Source organism: Colobus angolensis, unplaced genomic scaffold (genome assembly GCF_000951035.1).
Source record: "Colobus angolensis palliatus isolate OR3802 unplaced genomic scaffold, Cang.pa_1.0 Scaffold220, whole genome shotgun sequence".
Taxonomy (NCBI): Eukaryota; Metazoa; Chordata; class Mammalia; order Primates; family Cercopithecidae; genus Colobus; species Colobus angolensis.
This window is the reverse complement of record NW_012115378.1, coordinates 1,306,314-1,320,840: the sequence shown is the minus strand read 5'-3', so window position 1 is coordinate 1,320,840 and position 14,527 is coordinate 1,306,314. Positions and strand designations below refer to the sequence as shown.

The window sequence follows — 14,527 nt, the reverse complement described above, 5'->3', positions numbered from 1 at the left end:
TTTAAAGGGAGGTGCCAAAATGTACCTCAGGATTGGCCTCTTCAGCAGTGGGACTCAGAATGGGAAAAGGACAGTGGAGCAAACTCCCCTTCCATGAAGACTTGCCAGTTTGTTTGCGAAGGGAAGGAGGGAAGAAATGGGAAAAAAAATTAGGGCAGAATGTGCCGAATTCTTGGAGCTTTTCCGTGAGGTAGGGGCTGTGTCTTTCTGCAGGAGGGTGCGGGGTGCGGGGGAGGGGTGGGTGCACTAATAAAAAATTCTAAAGACAAAAGCATGTAGCACCTTACATTATTCAGTCTTTACTTTTCCGTTACAGAAGTAACCGATGCTCATATTAGAAAACTGGGAAAATAGAAAAAATACGAAAAACACATCCAAAGAGCATATACTCAATCACAATGGTTAATATTTTATGGATTTCCTTTTCTTCTTTGTATGCGTGAAGATTTGAGTGTTATGACTAGGCACGGTGGCTTATGCCTGTAATCCCAGCACTTTGGGATTCCAAGGCTGGTGGATCACTTGAGCCCAGGAGTTTGAAACCAGCTTGGATAACATAAGGAGACCCTGTCTCTACAGAAAAGAAAAGAAAAAAAAAAAAAAATAGCTGGGTGTGGTGGCATGTGTCTGTGGTCCCAGCTACTCAGGAGGCTGAGATGAGAGGATCATTTGAGCCTGGGAGGTTAAGGCTGCCATGAGCCATGATGGCACCACTGCTCCAGCCTGGGCGACTGAGTGAGACCTTATCTCAACTAAAAGAAGATTTGAGTGTTTTGTTTAATTATATGATGTTGCTTTTTACTTATTTAATTATGTGATGTTGCTTTTTACTTATACTGGCTTTTTACTTATTTTATGAGAAACATTTTACAAGTTAGTACATAGCTTTGGTAAATGACTGTGTATGCTGAGTTCTAGAACCATGATAGATATTTGTGTTTTAGTTATTATTTTGGTGTGTTAAATAATGCTTCAGTGAACACCTTTGCTTCCTTTTTTATTTTGTTTGTTTAAACTTAGAGCTGTTTCCTTAGAATAGGTTTCCCAAATCATGATGACTGGGGAAAGGCTTAAAGAGGACTTTAAGGTTCTTAGTATAAACACATACATGCTCTCCCACCCTGGCTGGAAGTGGGCTCTGCTACTTAGGCAATGATGGAAATTTTGGACACATCCCTTCACTTCTCAGAGCCTCAGGTTTTTCCTCTGTCAGATGGAGGTAAAAATATCCACTGCATATGGCTCTTCTATTAATAATACCTATAAAATCCCTCCAGAGAACTTGGCACACAGTGAGCGCTAAATACCTGGTAACTTTACAAAATAATTATAGCCCTGGATAGCCTTATTGCAGGTTTCTACCAGTTTGCCCTACCACTACCAATGCATGAAGTTATTTAACCTCTCTAGTGTTTGATACATAATCATTTCTTTTTAAAATACCTTTGCCAATTTGAGTGAAAACACCACCTTATTATTGTTTTAATTTGCATTTGTTTTATTATAGTGAGAGTGAACAATTTTGCATGCTATTATAAACAAGTTTGTTGTCTCATATAAAATGTATTTGCCTTTTTTCTGTTGGTATTTAATATTTTACTAGCTGTATTAACTATTTTAAAAAGAAATTATTCTTTAACATATTTGTTATAGATCCACTTATTTAGTATAATTTTATATCAAACTTTTGTATGCTACATTCAAATGCTGCATACAGATTTCTCATTAGGATGAGAAATGTGATTATAATTGTAATCTCTTTGTAATTCTGTGAATTTTTTATTGTATCTATAATGTTACTTGCAAATTATGACAATATGTATTTCCAGCAATTTTGTATCTTATTGTTTTTTATATCTTATTAAATTTGTCTGAAATTCTATAGCAGTGTTAAATAATCCATAGGTTTAATGAGCATCATTTAAAAAATATTTTCTGATTAGTAGGAATATCTCTAGTGTTTTACCATTAAATATAATATGAATCTGTTATTTCTCAAAATATACTGCTTATTGTGTCAAGGATATGTCCAAATAATTTTTAAAATTTTTGAGTTCTTACGTATTTAGGAGCATAGTTTTTCTCAGAATAACGTGGTTTTCTTTTACTTTTTCTTTCCTTCTTTTGCTTTTCTTTTTCTTTTCTTTTCTTTTTTTTTTTTTTGAGACAAAGTCTTGCTCTGTCACCCAGGCTGGAGTGCAGTGGTGCGATCTTGGCTCATGGCAACCTCCACCTCCTGGGTTCAAGCAATTTTCCTGCCTCAGCCTCCTGAGTATCTGGGATTACAGGTGTGCGCCACCACACCCATCTAATTTTTGTGTTTTTAGTAGAGACGAGGTTTTGCCGTGTTGGTAAGGCTGGTCTTGAACTCCTCACCTCATGTGATCCACCTGCCTTGGCCTCCCGAAGTGTTGGGATTACAAGCGTGAGCCGCTGCGCCTGGCCACTAACGTGGTTTTCTTATTTGATCTTCTGTTGGATAGGATGAGTTTTCTAATATTACATATATATTTGTATACTTAGAATTTGTGTATACTGTTTTGTGTTTTGCTCTTTTTAATCAACATATTTCGTGTAGAATGTTTCTTACAACCCACATATAAACTTTGTATGTGTGTGTAATGCATAAAAAAAAGTAAGAAAATACATCAATATTTTAAGAATGGTTATCTTTAATTTATGGGAATATGAATTATTTTCACTTTATTCTTCTGTATTTTTCTAAAATGAGCTGTCCTGTTACTAGCATAAAAAAAATGTTGTTTAGAAAAATGTCAATGCCCTGCAATTAGTTTTGGGTGAAATATGATTAGGAGGTTAGATGTGATTGAAGGAATCCTTCTTCCTTTAGGTAACTTCTGTTTGTTCATTATCTATCATTCAGATTATCTTTGTACTAATGGAGTTGAAAACCTGAGTTTAATGTTTACTTAAAAAAACATAGCCAGTGTTTTCTATTTGGAGAACAATGATAGTATGTGGTGACTGTATTTTCCTAAACTAAGAATTTAGGATTTGATATGTGACGAATGTGTGATATCATGAATTTTCATGATACCTGATGTTTTTTACTTGAAAATCTTTAAGGGGAATTGCTCATAATATTTAACTACACATTTATTGCTGACCTATTAGAATAAAATTGGATTAATTCAGGATGATCCCACAGAATCTGAGACTTGCTGACCACAGACTGGGACACTGGACAGGTTGCTTTTGGAAACTTCGTTTGTCCTTGTGGCCCCCGTGGGAGGCCACAACCCAGACACCATCTCATGAATATCTTTGTCCTGTCTGGGACTACACACAGATATAGAAACAGAAAAACATGCATTTATACATCAAGGCACACAGAAACAACAATCACTGGATTGGTGCCTTAATTGCATCTTCTAGGAGCCTGGAATAGCCCTTGTTTCTTCTAGTGTTTGACACTTTCTCTCTGAAGTGAGATTTAGCTAATTTCAGAGCTCAGGAATTCTCCTCAGATTTGGTTCTTAACATGCTATGTACTTAAAGTATGAAAATCTTGATTGGTATTATGATCACTGAAGATTGTATTTCTATATAAATCTTGAATGTCTCCTTTTTCTCGTTTTCTGTAGCTTTGGGCCAGATTATGTTGTATGTGGATGGAATGAATGGAGTAATAAACCACAATGAAACCATTCAGTGGCTGTACACTCTCATTGGGTCAAAGGTAAGGGGAAGTTATGGTTGACTCTTTTGTTCAATTGTCATATCACTTGCCTTTCTTTTTCTTTGAGTCAGTTTTGCAGAAAGAAATTTTATTCAGCTTTTTTCAAGCCATTACAGTATAAATGAGGACTACTGCTCTATAGATGTTAAGATACACTTAAATGGCAAGTAGCTCATGAAATTTTAATGCATTTCTATTTTCTCTTCTCTTAAGCTTTAATCAAGTGCCTTTGGAACCTTTGGTTTTTAATATTTAGTTAAATGTTATACTGTAGGACCGGGCACGGTGGCTCACGCCTGTAATCCCAGCACTTGGCAAGGCCGAGGCGGGTAGATCACAAGGTCAGGAGATCGAGACCACCCTAGACAACATGGTGAAACCCTGTCTCTACTAAAAATACAAAAATTAGCTGGGCATGGTGGTGCACACCTGTAGTCCCAGCTACTCGGGAGGCTGAGGCAGGAGGTTGCAGTGAGCTGAGATCATGCCATTGCACTCCAGCCTGGGTGATGGAGCAACACTCTGTCTCAAAAAAAAAAAAAAAAAAAAGAAAACTACATTATTCTGAGAAAAACTATGCTCCTAAATATGTAAGAACTCAAAAATTTAAAAAATTATTTGGACATATCTTTGACACAATAAGCAGTGTATTTTGAGACTCTGTCTCCAGAAAAAAGTTATACCATAGATGTAAGATCTGTGAACCACTTGTATTTCATGTTCATATGTACATATATATCGCTGTGTTGTACACATGTATATGCATATTCCTATATGGATGAAAGAATCTGGGATTACCTTTCAGCTCTAACATCAATTATAAAAGTAACCCATGTTTATTACAGATTTGCCAGGCACCAAACTAGATATTTTATTTTTTATTTATTGAGACAGAGTCTTACTCTGTTGCCAGACTGGAGTGCAGTAGCATGATCTTGGCTCCCTGCAACTTCCACCTCCTGAGTTCAAGCAAATCCCATGCCTCAGTCTCCCAAGTAGGTGGGATTAAAGGCATGGCCCACCACCCTGGGCTCATTTTTGTGATTTTAGTAGAGACACAGTTTCACCATGTTGGCCAGTCTGGTCTTGAACTCCTGGCCTCAAATGATCCACCTGCCTCGGCCTCTCAAAGTGCTGGGGTTACAGGCGTGAGCCACCACATCCGGCCCATAAAACATCCTAGGTGTTTTATAAGCATGATCTCATTTAATCCTCATGAGGCCACTATCAGGTAAGTAATATAATTCTTATTTGGTAGCTGAGGAAACAATGCTTGATTATGAAAGCATAGCTGGTTTCCCCATGCATTTTGGCACATCACCACCAGCCACGCCTTGGCTGCAAGGTCCCTGAGGTCTCTGAAAGTCCTGCCAAGGAAGCAGATCTACTCCATCACTTCAGGTGTGCCAAACGCTGGGCAAGCCTCTGGCATGGTCTTCTCTGGGTTCTGCTGGCGTGTGGAGGAGCATGTGTTAGGGACTTGACTGCAGGGGGATTTGGGAGAAGTAGTAAAAGGGACCCTGTCCTGAGCAGGTGCACATGTACCAAGGTTAAAGTGCTGTGCAGGTAGCATGTTGTGGAGATCTGAGTGGCTGTAGTGGGCAACATGGTCAGATGGAGTGGGGGATCTTGAGGGCCTGGATACAGAATTTGAACCTGACTTAAACAGGTCACAGAATCAGCATAGCTTTGTAGGGGCCCTGAAGAGCATATTGGATTAATCTGTTCTCACACTGCTAATAAAGACATACTCGAGACTGGGTAATTTATAAAGGAAAGAGGTTTAATGGACTCACAGTTCCACATGGCTGGGGAGGCCTCCCAATCGTGGCGGAAGGCAGAGGAGGAGCAAAGGCACATCTTACATGGTGGCAGGCAAGAGAGTGTGTGCAGGGGAACTGCCCTTTATAAAACCATCAGATCTCATGAGACTTATTCACTGTCATGAGAACAGCATGGGAAAAACATGCCCTCATGATTCACTTACCTCCCACTGGGTCCCTCCTGCAACATGTGGAAATTATTACAATTCAAGGTGAGATTTGGGTGGGTACAGAGAACCAAACCATATCACATGTGGTCTGCCCAGACTGTCCCCCATCCCTGTGTTCACTGCCCACCCCCACTAGAGTGAGCCTTTCCAGGCTGCTGTGCACAGTGCTGTGCTCTGCTGAAGAACCCATCCCCTGGCCCTGCCCCTGGAGTCACCTGCCTCCCAAGGATTCTACTGTCCTTTGGGAGCACTCAGCCCTAGTTTGTTTTGGGGAGGAGCATGGTTTTAGGCTGTATCTCCTTCTCAGACTTCTCAAAATCCTGGTGATTGTGTCCTTGTGTGGTGGAAAGGGCCTTTTCTCTGTGGCTGGTGTTGGCATGCAGATCCCCATGGGGTCCCACGTTTGTGGGTGGCCTTCACATCTTCCCCTCAGTTTTCCTTTTTCTAGTATGCATTGATGAGAAAATTTTTCCCCATTTCATATTAGATACAGCTATGGTTTCCCTAGGAAGACTGAAAATCTTTTAAAAGAATGTTTTGGCTTTGTTTTCTATGGAAAATGGAAGTGACTCTATTTTGAAACTGATATAGGTGACCTCGGACACTGAGTGGAATGCTGGGCCTTCTAGGTTGCTTCAGCCTGGCCAAGGGAAGATTTATATCTCATATCCTGTTTCAGTTTCTTCTCCTTTTTCCTTGCTTGTGCTGGGAACCCTCCCTGACTTTCATGTTCATTTGGAAACTGCTCCCTCCCCAAGGCACTCTAAATGGTCTCGAGGACCTAAAAGCTAGGGAGACGGGAAGAGATTTTGTGAGAAAGATGACTTTTTGTACGTGACACAGCTGAATTAAGATATCTTTATGGTTTTATGATAGCCATGATAAAACACCAACAACTTGCCCTATTTCTAAAAGGAAACAAAACCTAACATGCTTACAATAGAAAAACTGACAGTCTAATAGCTCATCATCAGGCAGAGAATAGAGTGAGGGCAAAGTTAGGGAAGGTGGGATGGGTATGGGCAAGAAGCACTGTGAGCAGGGAGAGATGACATAGAGAATGCTGTGGTCCGAATGTGCCCCCTAAATTTTTGTGTTGTAAACGTGATCCCCAATGAAGCAGTGTTAAGAGGTGTTTAGGTCATGAAGGTTCTGCCATCATGAATGGATTAATGCCATTATAAGAAGGATTTGTGGAAGGAGTGCATTTTTTCTCTTTTGATTCTCTGCCATGTGAGAACACAATCTTCCTCCCCTCCAGAAGATACTGCAACAGGCACCATCTTGGATGCAGAGAGACTGGGCCCTCACAGCCAGTGCCTTGATCTGGGACTTCCCAGCCTCCAGAACTGTGAGAAATAAATTTCTGTTCTTCAGAAATTACCCAGTCTCAGGTATTTCTTTTTATAGCAGCACATATGGACTAAGAGAGGAATGGCGCAAAGAAAAGAAGAGAGAGAGATAGAAAAGAGGGAGGAGAAGGACCACAGAGGAGGAAAAGAAGAAGAAAAGCAGAGGAAAAAAACCCAGAAATAACAGAAATGCATGCCGTGGCTCAGAGTCTCTGATGTTGCAACAACATCATATTAATTTTACTTTGGAATCATTCTGTAAGGAAAATAAGCAATCAGGAAGGAATGAACACACAGGAAAATCTTTATTGCATTTGTAAATAACATGGAAAAATTATACGATTAAAAAGTTTCAAAAATACATTTCTAGGAATTGTGCTTTCCCAGCCTCCCCCTCCTACACTGTGCACTCGGTGTGTGCTTCCTCAGTGGTGGTTCAGGACTCTGGGCCACCTCCTCGGGGCCTCTGTCTGAGGTGGCACACTCGCCTCCTCCCCAGCCATTTGGGCCGTCAGCACTGGATCTGTGTGGATTTCTGTCTCCATCTTTTATTTTCCCAAAGGAAGGTCTATAATAGTCGCTGGCTCCTATGTTCTGCACTGTGCTGGTCACAATGAGGACAAGAGAGTGGAGCCAAGAGTCAGCCTGTATCTTGGAGTTCACTGTGTTGTTGGAAAGGAGAATTCTGGGGAACAGTGACGCTGCAGCCTGTCCCACTAACTGTGATGTCACATGAAGGTCTCCTGCCACCCTGCAGGGTGTGCTCTGCTCTAGGCAAGTTGCTGAAACTTAACAAAGGCAGTAGCTGCCAAGTTTATGTCCAGTCTACATAGTTCTAGTGAGATCACTTCTTATTTACAAAACCAATAGAGTGTCTGCTGACACTCTTCCCTCATCCCCATCTGAATAGTGAGAAATTGAAAAGAACAACAGATACATCAACCCAAGACCCTTAGGTTTTGAGAATGAAGCCTCAGTCTCCTCCTTAAACATACAGTTAGGTCAATACAGCTGCAATAGGTTTTCCCCAATTCAAATTAAGAAACCAGGAAAGCCAGGGGCCCTAGCATTTTGTTTTGACAAAGAGTCAGATTTATCTTAACCTGGGAAGTTTACCTTGACATCCAGTTGCGTTTGCCTTATACAGTCACAGAGATGATAAAGGAAATACTGGAGTAGAAAAATCTTGTCATTGTTTTTTCATAATTCTTCATTTTTCTTCCATGAAAGGCAACAAGATGTGATTTTGCAGCCTGCCAGAGACTCATTATGCAATGCATATTTGCAGATATTTGAGACTCATAGCCAGGGGAGAAAATGATGCATTCGTAGCCAAATAATGACTTTTTAAAAGAAAGAAAAAAGTGTTTTCAATAAAGTGTTTCTTTCTATTTACAAGAGCCCATCTTTAAACTCCCCAGTCAGGGGTAAGAGGCAGATGCCAGGCCCATGACTTATCACAGGATGTGGATTTTTTTCTCTTCATAAATCTGGAATTCTAATTAATTGGGTTAAGATGATTCAGTCTATATACAGCATGGCCCTTTTGTCACCCAGCACGGAAAGTCTGTCTCTTTATCTCTGTGGATCCTCTTTTGGCCCATAGGGAAGGCCTTAGGGCTCTGAGCCTGACAAACTCTCACCTCCTTGCTGCCTCTTAGGGGTGCCTCGGGGTACTGGCTTGGAAGCTTCCCTGTCTGCATTGCTCTTCAGGTTAGCTTGCCCTGCTCTCTCTATATTCCCACCAGCCCCATTGAATCTCATCCTTCCATCTGTGCCCCACATTGCTGATCACAGGTCTCCAGACTTCCTTCTACTTGTGTGAGGGTGAGCAGGCCTTGCTACTCCTGTGTAGCCCTAGCTGGAGGAACCCTGGCCAAGGCCCTCCTTGCATGCATGTACACACACACACACACGCACATTCACTTGCTTGCGCGCGCTCTCTCTCTCTCTCTCTCAGTCATACACATTAGAGAGCCTATGTGCCTGCCCGCCACCCCACCACCAACACTGGGGACATTGCTGAAAGTTTCTTTAGGACTGTAAAATGAAGAGAAGTAACATGGTGTGTAGAATGTTGTGTAGAAAGTGGTGGAGGAGGGGAAATTGACAGGGATGGGAAAGCTGGGTGGGAAGGGTTAACTCAGTATCACAGCTGTGAGGTGAGAGTAGCAGTAGAAACAGAATAATGAAATAATGGAGACATTTTGAGGACTAGCCTTCTAGGAGGAGATTTCTAGATATAAGAAAATAAAAGGAACCAAAGGTGGGGGTCACAGTTTGACTCTGCAGCTATAAATACAGCAGTGCCTCTGGCAGTTGAAGAGTTGGACATTGGGGTTTGTTGGCAAGAAAATGTTGGACACACTGGTTTGGAGATGAAGGATATATTTCCAAAGAGAGTTAAGTGCCATAGAGCCTGGTGCTCCATGTGCCCCAGGAGATACTGGCTGTTGGACGAGGAGAGGAGATGCGGTGAGCCCTCTGGTCTTGGAGCCACTGGCATGGCACTGTTGTGTGATCTGCTCAGATGACCCAAATGTGGGGGTGAGAACTGAAGACCTTTGTAAGTTACTTAATGTAAATAATGGAATCCTAGCCTTGAACAAATGGCAATGTCATGTTAAAGGTGTTCCTGACATCTTCAATCCCATTCCTGATATTGCTAGAGGCAGAGGGACCATCAAATCATTTGCCTAGGTTGCCCAGGGATACTGTTGCATGCTGGAATTGGTGGAAAGCCTTCCTTTTTGGGACATGCATTACCTGTCATTAACCAAATGCTTGTGCATTGCTTTCTTGAATAAGACACTCTGACTTGCTGTGGAAGTTCATTGAGTATTTAAAGGCAGTCACTATGTGAATGAACCCTGTCCAAGCTAAACTTGATGGCTGCTACAGATAGTACCTGGGTACATAATTTTCAGCTCCTCATCATACTGGTTACCAACTCTTCTGTTCATGTAGTACAAAGAATAGTAACATGGTAGGTGGGATACGATATCATTCTTCCACAAATCCCACCTCTGATTTATTATATCTTTTAGCAGCAGCCCTGGGTGTTGCCTCAAGTTTGAACTGGCAATCCACTAAGCCTTCCGGATTTTTGTCACACATTTTTATCTGCCAGTTTCTTCCATTCTGCATGTCTGTGATTGGTTGATTCACATTTAAATACAGGGCTTGCATTTTTCCCCCATTGATTGTAGGCCAAAGTTCCAGCCTCAAGATAATTAAGAATTCTGTTTTGCCTCTTTCTCTTATTAACTGTTAGTGCTAATTTTATTTAACAAAAAATGAATAAGCAGATCTTCCATGCCATTGATGAAAATGTAGTGGGACAGAGACAAGGAATGCATAAACCAGTGCAGCCTGCAGGTTGACACTGATCAGTCAGAGCATTTTAGGGTCATTGTGCAATTAGTGGGAAGCTGCTGAACTCTGACCATCCAGCTGTGTTTCTTCACTGGGTTCACAAGGCCTTCCTGGAATCAAGATATGCTGTATCTGACAGTCAGTGCCAGATCTCTGGGGTCACACACACCTGCACCACCCTTGGGGTGGGTTGCTTTTTCATCTTTAAAATGGGAGTTATAAAAGTGAAGAACATGTGAAACACTAAGCAACAGGAGATGCCCGGTATGGTTTCCCGTACCTCCCCTCCGGAGTACAGGGTTTATTCTTTTCCCTTCTCCTCCACCACCTTGTCGACCTTCCCTGTGGCTTAAGGCTTTTGTCTCAATGGGGAGAAGGCTCTGGCTGGGGTTTCCCATCTTTTCACAGTGCTGGCTGCTCCCTTCCTCCTTTAGGGTTGCTGCTGTTCTGCCTGCTGTGTGACTGTGCACCACCAGGCCTGCACTATTGGGAAAGTTTCTTGGTCCCAGCCCTGCCCCCCGCTTCTTTGTGAGTGCCATGGAGAGCAGCCTACTGGTGGGTGCCAAGTCCCTTTGTGTCTGCAGTTCGAAGGGGTTTATGCTCTCATGGTAGCCCACAGTTGACATTTGACGATTTGCTAAAACTATTATCTGAGGTTATATTGTTTTAATTATTATTATTTTTTGAGGTGGGTTCTCGCTCTGTCACCCATTCTGGAGTACAGTGGCACAGTCTCGGCTCACTGCAGCCTCAACAGCCCAGGCTCAAGCAATCCTCCCACCTCAGCCTCCTGAGTAGCTGGGACTACAGGGCACACACCACCACACCCAGCTAATTTTCTGTGTTTTGGATGGAGATGGGGTTTCACCATGTTGCCCAGTCTGGTCTCAAACTCTTGAGCTTAAGTGATTCTCCCACCTTGGCTTCCCAAAGTGCTGAGAATACAGGCATGAGCCACAGTGCCTGGTCTGAGTTTTTCCTACTGTTTTGTATAAATGGCTTCATTTTCCTCCCCTACCCTGCCTCAGATAGTCCATTGCTGGCCTCTTACCCTTTCTGGGTGGAGAGAACACACTCCCCCCCTAGATTTCAGGCTACTTGGTTTTCCTGCAACCCCAGCTATATGATGGGCTCAAGAAAAGTTATGGTGTGAAAGATTGTTTGTCTCTCTCTTATTATTAGGTTGGGAGTGACACTCGACATCTTTCCAGCTGGAAGCCAGAAGTCCAATTGTTAATATTATAAAAACACTGTAAATACACTGCAATAGCATGAGATATACTCAGCCAGAAAATTCTATATGGTCCAGGTAAAGGGAATTACTAGAACATTATAGTTAGTTCCTTGAATTGTACTATTGTCTTAAATCCATCCTTAATATTGGATGTTGTGTTTATAATTCCCACATTAATTGAATTGAAATATGTTTCATTAATAGAAATTTGATTAAGACTAATTCTTTTAATAATGCAGTTAAAGATAACAGATTAAAGAAAAAATATGGCAAGTGGGCATGTTGGCCTGTAGTCCCAGCTATGGGGAGGCTGAGATAGGAAGATCCCTGGATCCCAGTTCATGATCAGCTTGAATAACACATAGACCCCATCTCAAAAAACTAAAATAGCTAAAGTTTACTGGTGTAGTATGGAAATCTTGGTAGTAAAAAATAACTTTTTAAAACATTTACTGAATTTTTTGTGATTATAAAAGTAACATATTCTCTTTGTATAAAACTTTAGAAATACAAAAAATGTAAAATAAAAATTACCTGGAAACACTACCACATAAAGATCATCATTTTTTGGTACCTTTTCTTCTGATTTTTCTTTGAATTTTTCTTACAAAGTTAACTCTAAGTATATTTTAAGCATTTCCTGTGTTACTACAACATTTTTAAACTGCAGTGTTTAATGCCTACATAATATACAGTCATATGAATGTACTATTATTCCTTTGACTTTTCTCATCTTGTTAATTGAATTTTTTCCAATGCTATGCTGTATTTAAAGAGCTTTGTTTCTAATGGCATAAGAATAGTTTAGTGAATGAGGTTGTGTTTGAATTTTTGCATGTTTATCAACATTATATTAGATGAGATTTCTAAAATTCTGTGGGTTTTAATGGCACAGTCATGTAATATTTGTGTTGGAGTCATTATGGGTATAAAGTGCCAGCTTCTCCCTTAGGGCTGTTGCTCTTCTGCCGGCCACTTGGCTGTGCATACCCAGAACACTCATTCTCACTGATTTGATATATTAGAGGCCCCCATGTGAGAATAATCTCAGTAGGAGAAAAAAGGGAAAAAGCAAGTTTCACTAGTTATTGTTTTAGGAAGATCTCAGAGTGACAGACAAGTGATTCAGGCCAGGCCTCAAAGAGGGCAGCAGGCTGAAGAGGCCCCACTGTCCAGACGGGTCTCCAGACACAGGGCTAAACAGCAGTTTCTTCCATTCACTCTGAGATGATCATCTTCAGGGAGCTGACTGTGGTTCCTCAATTCTTAAGAGGCTTGCTGATAAACCCGAATTTTAACTTACAAAGACGTTATCCTTATGAACGCAAGAAGCAGAAACTAAGGGTACACCTTTGACTCTTGTGTCCCTGTAGCCCAGGGCAACCAGCTGAGTTTTAGCAGTTGGAGGAAGAGTAGAAGTGGGTGGCTCCAATTTGCAAGAACATTTAGGGAAATGCAAAAACACCAAAGTAGGCAGCATGCTGTTCCTCCCAGAGATATGTTCTACCCTTTTCTAGGAGAGTTGGATGGGCAAGAGAACCAGAAGCAACATAGACTTCTGGGAGCCTGCAGGGTTCTGCCACTCTCCACTCCAGCCCCCGTCTGCCAGCCCTTCTCCCCCTACTCCAAAGAGATGTGAGCTGCCTGCCACACTCTTCTAACAGCACGTTTGCCAGACCTGGGATTTAGCTGTTCATTGTCATGTTTCCAGGGCTGGTTATTTACTTAAGAGAGTTCTTTAACCTTTATTGTTACTCAGAAGATAATATTAGTCACATTTTTCCCAAGGCTTAAGTTTTTGCACCACAGTGAAAGATGGAAACCTCCATAGTATAGTGGAAAGAATCAGATTGACCTGGGTTTTTCTTTAACTTCTTCCAGAAATGAGCTATGCGACAAGTTACATAGCCTCCTTAGAATGTGAAGTTTTGCATTTGAAAATGGGAATGCTGCCAACTAGAAAGTACCCAATCTTGTTGATTTCCCTCAACCAAGAATTTCATTTTGCGTATCAAGGTGCTTCTTCGGGCAATATCTTAGTGCAGGTATTTTGGTATTCCTAAGTAAACAATAAAAGATGTGCATTTTGGTTTTTTTTTTTTTGTTTTTTTGGTTTTTTTTTTTTTTTAAGACAGAGTCTCACTCTGTTGCCCAGGCTGGAGTGCGGTGGCACCATCTCGGCTCACTGCAACCTCACCTCCTGGGTTCAAGCGATTCTCCTGCCTCAGCCACCTGAATAGCTGGGATTACAGGTGTGTGCCACCATGCCCAGCTAGTTTTTGTATTTTTAGTAGAGACAGGGTTTCATCATGTTGGTCAGGCTGGTCTCGAACTCCTGACTTCGTGATCTGCCCACCTCAGCCTCCCAAAGTGCTGGGATACAGGCATGAGCCACCATGCCCAGCCGCATGTTACTTTTTGTCGGTTATTCATAATTACCTTGAATGTCTTAAGGGAAAGTTAACCAAGTGGATGTTTTCTGATTCTTGTCCACTTTTATTAATGGTTCTTTAAAGAAGTTCTTACTGACAGAGCCAGTCCCCGCAAAAAGGGGTGTTTCCCTGATTGTGCTGTGAAGCGAATACACAAAACCAAAAGTGAGCACCAAGCAGTGCAGGCTTTATTCGATGGCCATGGAATTGAGAAGTGGAAGCATGGTTCACAAATCAGTTCCTCAGTTCAAGGGAAGTCACAGATACAGGGCATCTTTATTGAAGGGGTTGGGGCATTAAAAGCAAGGGAAGGAATAGTCATGTCTTTTCTGGAAATGGTGGGCGGGGGCGCACTCTGAGCTGCTTGCTCAGAAATTCTGAGCTTAAGTATATGGCATTGGGATACAATGTTTAAATAAAGAGTTTGTGTTCTAAGTCATT

General features: G+C 41.6%; 1 protein-coding gene across 1 annotated transcript in view; it reads left to right on the top strand.

The window, feature by feature from the left end:
* FHOD3 (formin homology 2 domain containing 3) overlaps positions 1 to 14,527 on the top strand; it is a 245,489-nt gene that overhangs the window by 27,354 nt on the left and 203,608 nt on the right. The window contains exon 2 of the mRNA XM_011943648.1: positions 3,606 to 3,700. Within this exon, the coding sequence (XP_011799038.1) occupies positions 3,606 to 3,700 (95 nt within the window). The remainder of the gene's footprint in view (positions 1 to 3,605; positions 3,701 to 14,527) is intronic.